The sequence below is a fragment of the Lynx rufus genome, unplaced genomic scaffold (genome assembly GCF_022079265.1).
Source record: "Lynx rufus isolate CCGP_SWC_20201006 ecotype Redwood Valley unplaced genomic scaffold, mLynRuf1.p SCAF_1, whole genome shotgun sequence".
NCBI classification, from domain to species: Eukaryota; Metazoa; Chordata; class Mammalia; order Carnivora; family Felidae; genus Lynx; species Lynx rufus.
In genome coordinates this window covers 193,397,972-193,416,162 of record NW_025814823.1, presented here as the reverse complement: position 1 = coordinate 193,416,162, position 18,191 = coordinate 193,397,972, and the positions used below count along the sequence as shown (strand labels likewise).

Sequence of the window (18,191 nt, the reverse complement as noted above, 5' to 3'; positions counted from 1 at the left end):
AGCTAAAGGAATCAAGGCATAGAGAGGTTAAACAACTTGCTCAACACCACAAAGAGACAGTAGATCTGGGATTTTAAGGACCAATAAAGCACAGATCCAGCTTTGAAGAAATTTAAGGTTTAGGATGGGAAGTAAAATACACGCATTAAAAAAAAAATCAAAAATAACCTGTGATAAATTTATAAAAATACATATGTATAAGGTTAAGTGAATAAAGCAAAGTGCTCAAGAACATAGACAGTGTGTTAACTTTTATATAAGAAGAAAATAGATCTGCTTATCTTCAAAATCTATCTACTTATCTAAAAATAGAAACACAAGAAGGATATGCCAGAAAACAAGAAAGTTAGTATTAGAAACGAAAAGGGAGTGGATAGGAATTGTTTAGTTTTGACTTTTAGAAGCATAAGCCTCTATATATTCAAATATTTAATGTATGGGGAAAGCAAATAAATCATAAATTCTTTTCATAGGTTGGCTTTATAGTAGGTAGGCATGGGCAAAGCAATGAAACTATTTCAGATGCATTATAGAATTGAGGAAATAAGGGAATGTGCTAATGTCGGGAGACAGGGTTATTATTGTGGAAGATGGGAGATACAAATCTGTAATGAGGAAAGGCAAGGAAGACTCCTGTAGGGACAGACTGAAACTGGAGTTACCAGCATAAATTCACGATCTCTAGCATATGTATGTGTGCACATGTGCAAATATGGGGGTGTGTGTATTAAGTATATTTCCTAGCTCTGCCCACAGGACCTGGAGGCAAAGATACCCCAATATCAATGAGCACACCTAGCACCCACGTCTTAGCCTGTAATACTAAAAAGGAGCTATGGCTCCCTGAAGAAATGGCTGATTCCAGGGCTAGAGTACAGAAGGTACAAGAGGAGTCCAGAATATCGTTATGCCAGAAAATAAGGAAATACTCCAAAAAATGGTAAGTGCATGTCACACAAGAGTCAGTTTGAAGGTCAATTTGAATCCCAAAATAATTAAGGACAGTAATGAACTATAAACCAAAGGGAAAAAACAGAATTCCATGAGATATTAAATAACAAATAGATAATAAATAAATAGAAGAAGGAAGAGCTCTTAACTATAGTAGAATGCCAAAAGCCAACTGATAAATAAGGAGCAAGTGTTGGGGTTAAGAGAAATCATCATTTTGCAACCATCACAGTAAACACTGGTGCAGCAAGAATCATGGATAGATGCTAAATCTGGAGGGACATTATGATGAACAGCAGGATATTTGTTGGTCTTAAAATGTCTACCCACAGAAAGTTTATTAGCAGTAAAAAATTCATAACCATACAGTGAGAAATCAGACAACACATCATTTTAAGGGGAAGATGGACATTGTGTAGTCTAGGAAGGATATAAAACTGCTTACTAAGTCTCTTGCCTGGGAATGCATAACATGACTTTAATCATAAGAAAACATCAGACAAACCCCAAATCAGGAATACTCCGTTTTTATACGGGGGAAAGCGGTTTTTATTTCTCATCACAAAAGACAAAGAAAAGTGAGGAACTACCACAGATTAAGAGACTCAAAGTATATGACAACTAAATACAATTCGTGATTATGTTCTGGCTTCAACGTTAGAGGGAAAAATAGGATATGAAGGACATTGTTGGGCCAATTGCCAAACCAGAATGTGGACAAGAGATTAAATAAAAATATCTTATCGATGTTAAATTTACTGCAGGTGATAATTACTACGGTTACCTACAGGAATATCCATATTCTTAGCAGATACATATTGAAATATTTATGAGTAAAGGGCTATCATGTTTGCAATTTATTCCCCAAAATAGTCCCAATAATAACAACGTGTGTATGTGCATGTGGTGCATGTGTATGTAAAGAAAGGGAAAGGACGGGGGGGGGGGAGGAGAGCGAGAGGTAACAAGAGAACAAATGCTCAAACACGAATGATTAAATGTATAAATTATATATATATATATATGTGTGTATATATATATATGTTAATAATAGGCGTATTTGCATAAAAGACATATGAATTTCTTTGCATTATTTATGCAACTTTTCTCTAAGTTTGATATTATTTCCAACTCAAAAAAAAACACTATGATACAAGCTAAAAAGTGCTATAGTCAAGCGCTGTAGTGGAGATGAGGAAGATGAGCTGCCTGGGGGGTGACTGCATAGCTTGGGGAGTGCAGCCTTTTCACTGGGCAAGGAGAGTGAGATAACAAAATCAAGCATCACATTCTTTACCCTACGGTATGCAGGTGACTGTGGTGGCTATCCTGGCCAGGAAGCAATGTGCATCTGCTGCTACCTGGTCCAGAGATGTTTCTGGAGATTGGGAGAGGTGGGTGAAGAGATGGCAAGCAGCCCGAGACCAAGTGGATAGTGTCCCATGAGCTGGACTGGCAAGTATGCTCTATGAGTACTGCTCTGGAAACAGGCACTCCCTACCCACTTTGACTAAAGGCCCTCCATGTTTCATACGTGTAAAAACAGCTCAGGCATCACCATCAAAGACCCAGGCATAGGCCACGGGAGGCTCATTTTCACATGCTAACTGGTCACTGGGCTCTGGGAAATCATTACCTTCCATCCAGCCCTATAAGGGCAGAGGCCACATTCCATCATCCTTGGATCACTCAGAGCCCTGACAACAGTGAGGCCTCCATAAAGGCGAACCCACTGGTATCACGAAGGCCGGTGCGTACTGCCAACACTGTGACCTGATTTGAGCTTTCAAATAAGCAAGCGTTCCAAATGAAAACAGGTGAGGATGGCAGATGTGGGGGGCAGGCAGGGCAGATGTGAAATTTGCATGTTAACCTGTGAGAGCAGGAGGCAGGCAGAAGGCACAGAACTCAGAATACAGGTCCCAATTTGGTGACATCCTTGCCAGAAAGTTATAACCTTACATTCTTTATCCATTAAATTGACACAAGTAAAAAAAGTGAAAATCACCAAGCATAACTTACCCTGGTAAGCTTCTCAGGTTTGGAGGAGACATGAAGCTGGGAAAATAGCTCTGTTATCTCTTTGGTAAAGTCTTCATCCCCTAAACAAATAAACAAACAAAGGAAAACACAGAGCCATGTAAACCCTGCAGAAAGACTGACAGAGATGGGCGGAAAGGGGGAGGCAGAGGAGAGGCAAGGGAGGAGCCGCAGCAGCACCAGGAATAGCAACAGCAATTTACATGAGCACGGTGCTCTGGTGCTTACAGAATCCTTCTACATGCACCAACAAATTCTCCCAATGGGCTTGTAAAGAGGGTCATCATCCCATTTTAGAGATAAAGAAACTAAGACTTGGAGGGGTTATTTCTCCTAATAGCAAATACTAAGAGTCAAACCTTGGCCTTCCCACCCCAGTTCAAATCCAGTGCTCTCTGTTCTATTCCAGAAGTATGAATGAGAACAGGTGAAAGCAGAGTACTAAGCAGGTACCATGCATGTGCTTCAAAGACAGTGGACTTCAAGTCAGGACATAAAAAATGGGTACAATTTAGCCAGGAGAAAAAGAAGAGTTTCAGGTAGCAAAAACAAATACAAACATCATGACCACACGTTTAATATATCTGGGAGAGTCTTAATTTCAGAGAGAGAAGAGAGAGAAGAGAGATAAGAGTGAAGCTAGAAAGTTAAGTAGGATCTAGGCAAAAGAGGGCCTTAAAACCTATGGACAGGAAATCAAACTTTTTACTGAGGGAGTGACGAGACATTGAATGATTTTAAACAGACACAGATTATGTCCAATTTAAATTTTAGAAAGATCCACTTTGGCTCCCGGGTGGAGGTGGGAATAAGAAGGAAGGCAGAAAAGCTGAGGTAATAATCCAGGGTCCACGTAAGAAATAATGATGGATAAGAAGAAAGGGAAGAGGAAAGGGATTCCAGAATGTTGGAAGGATGGTAAGAAAGCTGTTGGTTAAATAAGCCTGGTAAGATATGATGGGGAACACGTAATACTTATATTTGAGAAACATAGGAGCAAATACGTAAGATATATAAAAAACAAAACAAAACAAAAAAAACAGAAAAACAACACATCCAAATGGCAGGAAATGCTATTTTCTGCTCTACTCATCTAAATCCTACTTCATTTTCTCAGACCAAAGCTTCTTGTAACCACACAATGTAGGGAGAACTCTTATTTATAGAAATCTTTTAGCACTTACAATCTACAGAAGTGTTTCTTAGTCACCAGTTCATGGTTTACTAGGGCAAATCATTATTTCTTCATACCTGTTTTCTCCCCAAAACCCTTAGAAAAAAAATTCCATCTTGGTTCTTTTATCTCCATCTGCTATCCTTTTGTCTTCTTGGTGTTCAAGGCAGAAAATGCAAATGGTCTGGTGATCCCAGGTACACTATAGTTTGAGGAAAGTTGATCTCACTAAATATTACAGCTGTAACCTATGTAAGTCCTCTACACAACTCCTAATCAAATCCTACTATCTAAAAACCTAAAGTCTGACAGGCATTTTGTTTTCCTAGCAATGCTCCTAAATTATTTGGGAGCAAGAGAGGATTCTGAATCCATGCTAGGATGCATGTATCTCAAGGGGTTCAGGAAATAATCCAATTGGAGTACAGGGGGAAAACAGAACTTTTATTTATAGATATTTGTCTCATTTTTTTTAATTCTATTTGAGGGTATACTTTAAAATGTAAATATGTTATTACAGTATTACATGTGTATAATTTATAATCATCAAATATACATACATTAGTTCTAAGTGCTCAAAAAAACTTACTGCTTACTAAGTGTTGATCAAAAAACATTTGGAGGTGGCACCTGGCTGCCTCAGTGGGTAGAGCATGTGACTTGATCTCAGGGTCATGAGTTCGAGCCCCACAATGGGTGTAGAGATTACCGATAAAAAATAAATACATAAAAAATGTTTGGACGGGTGCCTGGGTGGCTCAGTTTGTTAAGTGTCAGATCAGGTCATGATCTCTGTTTGTGGGTTCGAGCCCCACAACGGGCTCCTTGCTGACAGTTCAGGCCCCGGAGCCTGTTTCAGATTCTGTGTCTCCCTCTTTCTCTGTCCTTCCCCCATTCACATTCATTCTCTCTCTCTCTCAAAAATAAACAAACATTTGGAGATCCTGTCATGTACTCCCTACAGACCTGAGTATAAAAAGTAGTTGCTGCATTAGAATAAAAGTGGGAGGATGGGAAGGAGGCAGGGCTAGTGCTCTGGAGGGACCCTGGAGAGGCTGGGGTCTTCTCCTGCTGAGGCAAAGGGATCAGATGCATAAGACAGAGGGGCAAGAGCTAAGGATGCTGACAGAAAATGAAGATGACCAATGTCACCAGAACCAGATTCTGTGTTTTTCTCTCCCCTTCGCTACCACCATTTTGGTTTTGTTGTTGCTGTTGTTCTTGTTGTTGTTGTTTTTAACATCTTCATTGAGCTGTAATTAAATACCAAGGACAGTGTTGCATTTTCATCCAAAATCACTGGAGAAAGCTGTTGGGAATAGCACTACACTGCTTTCTTTTCAGAGTCCTGATCTCTGGCAAACAGGTAGGGGAGAAAAAAGTCATAGATACAAATCCATCTGTTCAGAAACTCCATTAGAGTCCTCAGAATGGTATTTAAAGATCAGGTTTTCTGATTATTATGCAAAGCCAGATGTTGACTAAATTGAACAAATACTGTTAATGGTACTATGTAAAAATAAATTAAGTTTATAAATAACTGGGGATTGTCACTCTAGAGCTTAGTTGAGAACAACAGAGCAACTTAAGTAAATCAAGTTTAATTTAGGGGTTTCCTGCTAAGTATAGACCTTCATCTATTTACTTATGCCATCCTAATCATGAAAATTGCAGCCACCATTTATTGAGTGCTTACTATGTGTCATATATTAAATATTTCATTAGGCCTTATAACAAGCTGAGAGGAATTAGCATCCTCTTATAGCTGATAAAACAGAAGTTCAGTGTTAAGTAATTCTCCAAGGTCACATGGCTTAGGAAACAGCAGATCTTGAATTTGAACCCAGATCTAACTCCAAAACCCATCCTTTATAAACCCACCATTCTATACTGAATTCTCAATGCTGCAGGTAAGATTTAAAAACTTATATTCAAGAGCCATTTCATATCAGGACCAGTATCTTTACATAGAGTGTATAGTAAGAGGTTATATAACCAGCCAATTTGACTTCTTAGAATGCAATGCAGAACACAAATGGGAACAAAAAAGAAAAAGGCACTCAGTATAAAATCCATGCATTCCACTTTACTTCCTTCTCTCAAAAGAAAGACCCTAAGACTCTCACTCAAAGTGCCCTGCTTTCACTACACAGCTTGAATATGGCTAGTTAACGGTTTTCCACCAGATTAGACACAGAAAATGAGATTCAGGGGTGCCTGGGTGGCTCAGTCAGTTAAGTAGCCAACTCTTGATTTCAGCTCAGGTCACGATCTCACGGTTTGTGAGTTCGAGCCCTGCATTGGGCCCTGTGCTCACAGCGTGGAGCCTGCTTCAGATCCTCTATCTCCCTCTCTCTGCCCCTCCCCAGCTTGCGTGTGCATGCATGTGCACGTGTGCTCTCTCTCTCTCTCAAAACCAAATGTTAAAAAAAAAAACTGAAAATGAGATTCAAAGGATATTAGAAACACAAGCTCACTGATAATGAAGAGAATTAAAAGATGGACATTCAGAAGAAAATAAAGATGCACACAATTCTAAAAAGTAACAGAGACATTTCCAAAAGCAAAGCAGTTTAGATAATTTAATATAGCAGTTCTCAAAAACATTTTGGTCTCAGGATCCCTTTACACTCAAAACTTTTTGATAACTCCAAAGAGTTTTTTATAATGTAAGTTATAGATCTCAACATTTATCATATTAAAAATTAAAATTAAAATGTTTGAAATACTTATCAATTGTTTAAAAATAACAACAATAAACCCACTACTTGTTGACATAATTTTTAAGAAAAACTGTATTTTCCAAAAAAGAAAACTTTTAGTGAGATGAATGCCACTGTTTTATATCTCTACAAATCTCTTTGATGCCTAGCTTGAAGACAACTGGATTCTTTTGTCTGCTTTTACATTTAATCTGTGGTGATATGTTGTTTTAAGTACATCCTACTCTGAACAGTCTGTGACTGCAATCTTTTTTTTTTTTACTGCAATATTTAAAAAAAAAAAAAAAAAAAAAGGTGTTCCATGAAAAAAACAGCTACTTCAGCTTACAACTTAAACAATACCAGTGCTTTTCCTTGAGACTTCAGTATGTATCACACAAAATACGAAAAGTAATATATTCAAGGGTCAAGACTTAATAAGATTAACAATTGCTACATGAGAACAAGATTAAAGGAAACTGGCAGTGAATGCATGGTGGTGAAAATACAGTATTAGTACAGTTCGGTGCCACTGTCTTGATTTATGTTAAGAAGCCAGTAATTTTACCCACCACTGCTTTTGCACCATCAGTGCAAATGTCAAAATGATACATTTTTTAAACAGAAAAGAAAATAACATCTTGGTATTAGTATGCAGGGTTTTTTTAATCATTTTATTTTTTTTAATATGAAATTTATTGTCAAATTTATCATGCAGAGTTTTGACTCATGGATTCCCTGAAGAGATCTTAGAGACCCAAGATTCTGCAGACCACACTCTCCAAAGCACTGATTTAATCTACCACATGGGTGATTGGCCCATGTGTCTTGATGGACCCTGAGGGAATTTTTCTATTCACTTTTAATATTTGTTAACTGATTGCTTCATTAAAAGGAAAAGGGGGGGCGGGGAGGCAAAAACCTACACTCATTAGATTCTACTAAAAAAGTAGCATGTAAGACATATTAGAAACATTTCCATCTAATCTTTAAAATAAAACTCTCAAAGGTTAAGATTCTGTTGACTAGAGATTAGGCTTTACGTAAACAAACTTGTTTCCTGATAATTTTGCAAAAATGAGTAGCTACTACACTTAAACTTTGGAGAATATGCAGATATTAAAAATATGGCACACACACAAAAAAACTTTTGAAAATAAAAAGACAAATTATCACCTGCATTTTGGATAACTCCCAACCTACATGCCTGAATTCAAGATGAGGACAGGGATCACAGGAGTCAGAGAGGCACAGAAGCAGTATCTAGGGATATAAAACTCATAGGGATGACCAGCCAGACTGAGGCACAAATCTAACAAGGGAAACTCTCTAAACAAAAAAGCAGGCAGAGATGTGAGCTACAAGATTAGACCTGGAGAAGCCACAACGATCCTGGGGGTCAAGGGCAGAGCAGAGGGGGAGTGGGACAAAAATATGCACATAAGGCCGACTGCTCGTATCAACGCCTGGTCAGGAGCAAGGCAGCAAAAAAGTAAAGTCAGGCTAGTATAACTGGAGAGAAAATAATATATTTCAAGAGCAATACACTGCATATAAACATGCTACATGCTTTCCACTCAAATGCTGGATTTTCATATTACCTTTTTTCTCTTCTTCCTCTTCCTCACAGAACTCTGCTAGGGAACATGCTTCCTTGAGTTGCTCCAACTCATGTTTTAGAGTCTCTAATTCTTCTCCACTTAGAGAATTAAGAATAGATTTCACCTGAATGGATATAAAATAAAAAGTTGTGAGACTACAAAAGAAAAATAAAAACATTTTCAAGTGGAGAAGAGGACAAATTAAAATAAAAATTATGATACACCAGCTGATACAAACTATTCCTTAAGAATAATACAAGAGGCTAGTCATTACATAAAGGTAGGGAGAATTTATACTTCCAAAATAATATAAGCCAGAAACATCTGGAAATTATTAGTGTTTAACAATGGCTGATAAATTAGGGGGAAATGAAACAGTCTTGAATCAATTAAAAACTAACAGGTAACCATATCCAATTGGCAGCTTAAGCCAGAGAGACTACCAAAAAAAAGAAAAAGACCAAGGCAAAGGAAAAGTAACAGATGTGCTATTAAAACTTCTTTGTTAATCTGTCTTCCTTTTGTTTAAATTTTGAAAAGTAACACTTGACTCATTCTATTTGTAGCGGTTAGTTCAAACATTGTTTGTTTGTCTGTGTTGGTATAGTATTTTCAAAGAGTCTCAAGCCTCCATGTGAAATACATTTCATCTTCCAACTGTGCAAAAAGAGACGCAGCTATGCAGCACTCCTTTGCTTGGAGACCAACCATTTGAAATTTGGGGTTTGGAATTACCTTCATCTCACTTTCTCGGGAAAGCATCTCCAGAGCTTCCAGATGCGAAAGGCCTTGAAATTCATCAAAGAGTAGCCCATAATGAGTTTTCTTGTCTGTTTCCAAGGCAACCTCATTGGAGGTCCATAGCTCTTCTTTCTCCTTTGCCTCTCGTAAAACCTGGCAAATAGATGGAGGATTACACTGCAGCAAGTAATGAGAGCTCAAGGGTGAGCTCCAAGAGCTGGGGGAAGCAGAGCTGAGACAGGAACCATACAGAACACTGCCCTTTCCTTCCTGGCACTGCAATTCAAATCTGATCAGCTAAGGAGCTGCTGGGAAAAAAAAAATGATCACACACAATTCGAATCTGGACAGGGTAAATAACACCCAAGGAACCAGGTGTTTCTTTGAAAGTGCTTTAAATATTAATCTACTCAACAGCTCTGAAAGGGCTTGTCATCTTCTACTGCAGTGACAAGAGGCTCCTGCAGAAAATAAAGAGTAGGGAAAAAAGAACTGGGCATTTTTATAACCATTAGAGCTCTCATCCCCTCACCAAAAAAAAGCCTTAATGAACATATCATTGAAAAGTTTTCAAAAGGAAAGAAACACTAACAAGGTCTACTACAGGCAAAAAATACAGATCAAAACAGACACATTAAATACACAGGTAAAGATAAATGGTACCTGAGACAGTGTAGAATTCCGGTTCATCAGACCCTTCGTTCTTTTAAATCCAGGATCCCCTTCTGCTATTACATCCATTGTCTTTTTCCCAATGAATTCTAAGGCATCCAAACCCCCACTGATTACGCTCTTTCCCTAGGAAACACATGCAACTTCATTGCAAGAATACTGAAAAAAGACATCTGCATGGTTTGATTATATAAAATAGTGGCTAACAATACCAAGCACTGTCAAGAATATGGAGCAACGAAAACAATCATCTACTGCATGTGGGAATGTAAACAGATACAACCACTGTGGCCAGCTGTTTGTCAGTACTCAACACAAATGTGTACAGAGGTTCATCAAAAGACGTACAAAATGTCCATGGCAGTACTATTTGTAAAAGCTAAAAACTGGAAACAACCACAATACTCACCAACCATGGAATAAATAAATGCTGTACAGTCACATAATGGAATACAGCAAAGAAAACGGAATACACCATACAAACTACACGATGAAGAAATCACACAAACATAATGTTGAGTGAAAGAAACCAAGTACAACAGAGTCTATACCGTATGATTCCATTTATGTAAAGTTTAAAAGCAGGCAAAATTAATCTGTGATGGTAGAAGTCAGGATTGTGGTCACCATGGGCAAAAGGAAAAATCAGAGATGGCGAGGAGAGGGCACAAGGGGAACATACAATGCACCATCATGTTGTTCCTTAGTCTGTGTTCATGCTGTGAAAATTCAACTGAGCACTTAGGATTCCACTTTTCTACATGTTTTACTTCAATAAGAAGTTAAAATTAAGTACTAGTTATCTATTCTCATGTAAGAAAGACATTAAGTTTCTGATAAAATCCTTTAAAAAAATGTTTCTAATCGTCTACAGTTACTCAATTACGGGAAGAATATTTTTGTAAAGCAGAGTTTCTAGGCCACCAATCTCAGAATTCATAGTCCATAAAATATTATGTACATTGTCTCTCTATTATTCTTCATCCTCTGCTCTGTCCTTTACTTCTTTAAAGAAAGTTTCCAAGTAGCTCCACTCTACCTCTAAGATCAAAGTAATTGATCTTCAGCAATTTGGACTCATTTAAGAGTAATCAGTCCTCATGGCTTTTCAAGAAAAAGAGGGAGAAAGAGATAGAAACTCCCTGTGTTCAGAGAGGTAGAGTCCACCAAGCATTTTACTCACTGTGGTCTGAACAGCAGTAGAGATGGTTGAGAATACACCAAATGGCCCAGTCAACGGGGAGGAGTTTGCATTATCTTTGGCATTTGTCTGTCCTACAAGAGGAAGGGGATGTGTAAACAAGAAGGGATGGTCTATAAATAGTTTTTCTTTATCAGCATGTATGAGACTTTAAAAATTAGATCCTGTTTCCTACACACAGGATAGCCTTAGCGCTTTTTATTATTTTAAACTACTCATTTTTAAATGAAAGCTAACATGGCTTTTCTTCATCTTCATTTCATTTAAAAAATAAAATCTAGTCTTTTGAACAAACTACTGATATATGTCATAACACACTATATACTGTATGATTCCATGTGTATGATCTTCTGGACAAGGTCAAACTTTAGGCAGAAAACAGATTAGTAGTTGCCAAAAACAAGAGTAAGTGATGGGAGTACCACAAAGGGCCATGAGGAGTCTTTTCGGTAGTGATGAAAATATTCTTATATTTTGATTATCTATACAGATTAAGGAAATATTCTATACTGTATATCACAGTGGACTGCAAGTATATTGTGTAAACAGGACTGTATGTTCATCAAAACACATAAACTGTATACTTAAAAAGAGTAAACTTTACTCTTATAAAGATGTAAATTATATATCCACATCTAATTTACATTTAATTAGTCATACAAATAAATCATAAAATCCATAAATCTAACTTTCTAAAATATGGCATATTTTAAATTTTGTCCTAGAAAAGTATGCATATTTGGGAGAAAAAAATGAGATGATCAAAGAGAAGAGTGGGAGACAATAAAGCCCCTGAGAGATGGAGAAAGCAGTATTAGGGCCTGAAAAGTTTTCTATTTTCTTGTCCTAGGCCATCTTGATCCCCGGTTCAAAACTCTTCCCTTTGTGGCTTAACTGAGAGTACAACGATCAAAACAGGTGTCCAAAATTAAATTTCACCCTCATAAATATTCAAACACAAAAAAATAAATCCCCAAACGAAACACATTAAAATATTTTTTGTGCCACAACAGGGTCCAACTCAGCTAACTCTTCTTGGGGTCATACTCAACTGTGCCAAAAACAGCACTAAGCAACTTTTATATTCTACACTCATGGCCTTATTTAATGTTTGTAACCATCCTTTGACATATAAAATATCATCCCATGTCAGCAAAGTGGTTAAAGAACACAGACCTGTTAGTCAAAGTCCAATCCCCTTTCTCACCAGTCCCATGATGCCCTGAATATCAGACACTCAATAAATATATACCGAAGAACAAGCTCAACTGTTCTATTTTGACCCATGGTTCTAGGTCTTAATGTTTCCACATACTGACCTGTTGCACACTGGACTTCCGTTGAAATTTCACTGGGACTAGGAATTCCAAGAGAAGTCTCTGCCTTCTCAATGACATTTGAAATACCTTGGCCTAATGAGAAAAATGGTAACATTTTTATGCCTGAATACTACTTACTATTAGTCACCAAAACTGAAGAAACAAACCTGCAGATGGTTAAAATCACCATAGCCATAGACACGCTATTTTGACCATACGTAACTAATGTTTGGGAGTGTAATCTTACCAAACAAACAAAACAAAACGACAAACTTGATTCAGTACCACCACAGATAGTTTCATATTAACAATTCTTGGTCAATGAAAAACTCTAAGTAAAGAATGCTAATGAGAAAAGGCTGCTGCAAACTCTGGGTGTACTATAAACCAGCCTATCCTTCCTGACCAATTTTTAAACTACAAAGCCCTTAAGTAAAGATGGAAGAGGAATTATCAATAAAGTCATTTTTAACACAGATCTATAGCAAACACACGCAAAAATTAATAAAACGATGGATGACCTTACCTACTGTAGCTACTGTAGCTGAAGCTGAAGAGAGTAAGGATTTGCCCCAGCTGCCCCAATATCCCCATCCAGTCTGAGGTACATCTTTGGAAACAGTCTCCTATTCTTCCCAGTAGGCAGAAAAACAAAAGGCAAAAGAAAATGGAAAAGTAGAGAATAAGAGAGTATATAGGCAAGGTATCTAATTATTAGCCCAACATACAGATGAACAAATACATAACATTTAGCTAAACAATCACATTGCTTGGTGGCAAAATGAGGAAGGCTTAGTCAGTTGAGTGTCCAACTTCTTGATTTCGGCTCAGGTCATGATCTCATGGTCCTGAAATGGAGCCCCACGTTGGGCTCCACACTGGGCATGCAGCCTGTTCAAGATTCTCTCTCCCTGTCCCTCTACGCCTCCCCGCTGTGCACATGTGTGCTCCCCCTCTCTCTCAAAAAAAAAAAAAAAAAAAAAAAAAAAAAAATGTATTGCTTGGTTGACAGATGTATGCATTTAAGCACCATGTAGCAAAGGCAACTACTCCTAAAGGTATTTATAAAACTGAGAAAATTGTGTTTTAGGGCTTTCAAAGAAAAGAAATAGGTAATCTTAAGTTGGTTTTGATTCCACATCCCTTTCAGCCCAAACTTTTATTTTTTTTTAATGTTTATTTTTGAGATAGAGAGAGGCAGAGCACAAGCAGGGGAGGGGCAGAGAGAGAGGGAGACACAGAATCGGAAGCAGGCTCCAGGCTCTGAGTTGTCAGCACAAGCCTGACGCGGGGCTCGAACCCACAAACTGTGAGATCATGACCTGAGCTGAAGTCAGACGCTTAACCGACTGAGCCACCCAGGTGCCCCATTAACCCAAACTTTTAATTCCAATGTTTTAATAAACACTTTACTTTGCCTGCAGCCTGTGATGTCTCAACAGGGAGAACTTCTGAAGTCTCAAGATCGATGGAAGGTTTGGATTCTGGTCTTTTCCGAGTGAAAACTACAGGTTCCGATTTATCCTCTGGCTCGACACTTTGGTCAGCAGACTCAGAACTCTTGGCTGGCTCATACTTCTCATCTTCAAGGATGGAGGTTGCTTCAGTTACCACTGGAGTTTCAATATCATTTTTATCCGACATGACTAGATCATTGCCTGGTAAAATAAAAGCCAAAGGAAAAATTAATTCTATAGGGTTTTTTGGTGTAAGTTATTTAAGCTTTTTATCTTGAGATTATCATAGTCACATGCAGGTATAAAAAATACGGACAGATCTGAATATCCTCCACCCAGGTTTTTCCAATGGCAACAACTTGTGTAACCACAGTGTAATATGACAACCAGGAAACTGATACAACCCACTGACCATATTCAAATTTCATCAGTTTTATAGACACTCGTGTATGTGTATTCAGTTCTATGAAATTTTATCATATGTACAGATTTGTGTGACCATCACCACACTCAGGATACAGAACAGTTCAATCACAAGGATCCCAAGTTATCCATTTTTTACTGTTTATATACTTAGAGAGAGAGAGCAAGCAAGTAGAGGAGGGGCAGAGAGCAAGGGGAGAGACACAATCCCAAGCAGGTTCTACACTGTCAGCACAGAGCCCAACGCAGAGCTCGAAACCTCGAATTGCGAGATCATGATCTGAGCCGAAATCAAGAGTCAGACGTTTAACCGACTGAGCCACACAGGCGCCCCATAGGTTATCATTTCTTAGACACATCCCACCCCACCCTCACCAACCCATAGTAACCACTGATCTGTTCTCCCTCTCTACACAAGATGTTATATAAATGGATTAATTCCATATGTAACCTTTGGAGATTGTTTTCACTCAGCCTAAGTCCCCCAAAATCCATCAAGTTACTGTGTCAATAGTTTCTTCCCTTTTTTGCTGAGTAGTATTCCTCGGTATGGATGTATTTCAGTTTGCTTAACCATTTACCCATCAAAGGATACCTGGGCTATTCCCAGTTTGGGTCTATTACAAATAAAACGGCTACGAACATCAACGTTCAGCTTTTTGCGGGAACATAAGCTTTCATTTCTCTGAAATAAATGACCAAGGAACAACTGCTGGACCATACGTTAAGTACTTGTTCAGTTTTATAAGAACTGCCACTCTTTCCCAGAGTAGCTGTACCATTTTACATTACCACCAGTGATGTGTGAGTGATCCAAGTTTCTTAGCATTCTCACCAGCATTTGGCAGTTTATCTTTGTTTGAGCCATTCTGATAGGTGTGTAATAATAATCTCACTGTGGCTTTAAGCTGCATGCCTCTAAAGGCTAATGATTTAGAACATCTCTTCATGTGCTTACTTGCCATCTGGATAGCCTCTTCAGTGAAATACCTATTTGTATCTTTTGCTCATTTTCTAATTCAATTTTTTTTTTTTTTACTGTTGAGTTTTGAGAGCTCTTTATGTATTATAGATTCAAGTCCCTTGTCAGACATGTGGTTTGCAAATATTTTGTCCCAGCCTGTAGCTTATTTTTTCATCTTCCTCACAGGGTCTTTCACAGAGCAAATGTTTTTCATTTCAATGACATCCAATGTATCAATTTTTCCTTTTACTGACTGTCACTCAAAACTCTTAGTATTAACTATTTCTACTTAAACTTCTGAGAGATAAAATGATGAAATTTAAGCCATCAGACAGCATCTAAATCAAATCAGCTTTTGAATAACAATGTTAACCAATTCAGTCCCTTTCATAAGTACATCTCTTTGGCAATTAAAGCCAAGATGCTACTGGTATTTTTACAAAAAGCAGATGCTGGTTTCCAAGATAGCCAAATATTCCCAGAGGAGAAATCAATGTATCTCACAAGTACATACTTATACACATACCAAAGCCTTAGGCATATATAGGTATTTATTTTATACCAGTATTTACTAATAGAGAATTAGACCCAACCCAAGCCATCAAAACATTTCTAATGTGCTAGAAAAGACACACATACTAAGAACTAAGGCAGCTTGGAACTAAGGCAGCTCCACTATAATGGAGATACACATAAAATACTAAAAGAACAGAGAAAAAAAGTCTGCTGGAATCAGACAATATGATTCATGTACGAAGTATCTGAAATAAGCATAGAATAGTGGTCACAAACTGGAATGACTGCTAAACCCAGCCTATAAATGTTTTTATTTGGCCTGCACAGTGTTTAAACATTTGTACTACTAATTGCTAACACTTAAAAATCAGATATGATATATATATATGAATATAGATTTTCAACTTCCCTTAAAGTTGAAATATCTGGTAGCACCGGGCCCACTTTTGACATGGTAATAATTAGCTCAAGCCAAAGAGTTGCTGAGCCTCTTAGTCAAAATGTTATCTAGTTCCCTACAATCTCCACCTAAATCTACTTGACTCATTTGTTACCTGATTAGACCCTGTAGGCGTCTGAGCTTGCAGCGCTTCCCTTAAAGAGTACCTGGGCCATATTTCATTTTTTCTCATTGCCACGTAGTATTCCATTGTGTATATATACCACAATTTCTTTATCCATTCATCAGTTGATGGACATTTAGGCTCTTTCCATAATTTGGCTATTGTTGAGAGTGCTGCTATGAACATTGGGGTACAAGTGCCCCTATGCATCAGTACTCCTGTATCCCTTGGATAAATTCCTAGCAGTGCTATTGCTGGGTCATAGGGTAGGTCTATTTTTAATTTTCTGAGGAGAAAAAATGAAATATGGCCTTTTGTAGCAACGTGGATGGAACTGGAGAGTGTAATGCTAAGTGAAATAAGCCATACAGAGAAAGACAGATACCATATGGTTTCACTCTTATGTGGATCCTGAGAAACTTAACAGGAACCCATGGGGGAGGGGAAGAAAAAAAAAAAAAAAGAGGTTAGAGTGGGAGAGAGCCAAAGCATAAGAGACTGTTAAAAACTGAGAACAAACTGAGGGTTGATGGGGGGTGGGAGGGAGGGGAGGGTGGGTGATGGGTATTGAGGAGGGCACCTTTTGGGATGAGCACTGGGTGTTGTATGGAAACCAATTTGTCAATAAATTTCATATATATATAAAAAAAAAAAAAAGAGTACCTGGGATTGTGACAGATGAAGGTGTCAATGAGAAAATTCAAGGGTGTGGAAACAACACACAGGAAGAAGTGTGAACGGAATGGACATGGAACATGGACAAAAAAAGTAGTTAATATAGCATGGAGAATGATGGAAAGGCATAAGGCTAGAAAGGTAGATTTATACAACACCATGGAGCCTAGATCATATGGGTATATGATATACATATATTACACATTCCCAAAACACACAGAAAAAAAATTCAGATGCAACTACCCACACACATACAAGCCCACTCTGAAATAACCATTCGTTCACTTGCAAACATTTTTTGAGTACCTACTATGTACCAAGATTTGGACACTGAGAATTAATTTAGAAAACGGTTTCTACCCCATTTACTCCAAGAGCCTAACAGGAAAGCTGCCACACTTGCTGCATAAAATTCAATGCTTTGTGTACCTAAATATGTACCTTTTTTACACTATTCATTTCACTTTCCTTATGCTTTTTCCAAGGTACAACATATAACAATATATGTTTTTTAAATAGTATACCATATACAGTCGTCCCCCTTATCTGAGGTTTTAGTTACCTGCGGTCAACCACTGTATGGAAGCAAATGCTCCTCCTTCTGAGTTGTCAGGAGGTCAATAGTAGCTTAATGCTAGCTACATCACTGTGCCTGCATCCTTCACCTCACCTCACCTCACCACACAGGCATTTTATTATCTCACATCCTGGAACAGGGCACCTGCAGATAAGGGGCAACTACTATACAGTATACATAACAAACATATTACATAAGTAATTTATATGATTTTATAAAAGACTGGAAAGACATAGTTCAAAACATTAAATACTGGTTATCTCTATTCTTTCACTTGTGCCACAACGACTTAATGAGCACCTAGAATTTGCTAGACATTTGGCTAGGTGGAAAGGCGCTGGCTGTTCACATTATCATTACCATCGCTTTCATTATTAGAATAGCTGTGCTATCCCTGTTCGTAATGGATTCATACTCTAACAGGAAAGGGAGGGGGGAATAAATTTCAGGTATACGGCACTGCACTATTTAATGTTTTTGTAAGTTTTCCAAACATCCTGTAATGTGTTATTTTCAAAACTGGAGTGAAAAGACTCCAAGAGCTGAAACATTGCAAGTAAAATTAAATGGCTGACTCATATTTCTTAAAAATATAAATGTACACATTTACATGTA

General features: G+C 37.9%; 1 protein-coding gene across 1 annotated transcript in view; it reads right to left on the bottom strand.

Moving 5' to 3' along the window:
* The window catches only part of FAM114A2 (family with sequence similarity 114 member A2), a 31,977-nt gene extending 14,343 nt beyond the window's left edge, over positions 1 to 17,634 (bottom strand). The window contains exons 1-9 of the mRNA XM_047092229.1: positions 17,562 to 17,634; positions 13,815 to 14,059; positions 12,928 to 13,027; positions 12,402 to 12,494; positions 11,065 to 11,156; positions 9,873 to 10,007; positions 9,204 to 9,362; positions 8,469 to 8,592; positions 2,974 to 3,053 (exon numbers count right to left, since the gene is read on the bottom strand). Coding sequence (XP_046948185.1) covers positions 2,974 to 3,053; positions 8,469 to 8,592; positions 9,204 to 9,362; positions 9,873 to 10,007; positions 11,065 to 11,156; positions 12,402 to 12,494; positions 12,928 to 13,027; positions 13,815 to 14,045 — 1,014 coding nt within the window. The 5' untranslated portion in view covers positions 14,046 to 14,059; positions 17,562 to 17,634. The remainder of the gene's footprint in view (positions 1 to 2,973; positions 3,054 to 8,468; positions 8,593 to 9,203; positions 9,363 to 9,872; positions 10,008 to 11,064; positions 11,157 to 12,401; positions 12,495 to 12,927; positions 13,028 to 13,814; positions 14,060 to 17,561) is intronic.
* Positions 17,635 to 18,191: the final 557 nt, after the last annotated feature.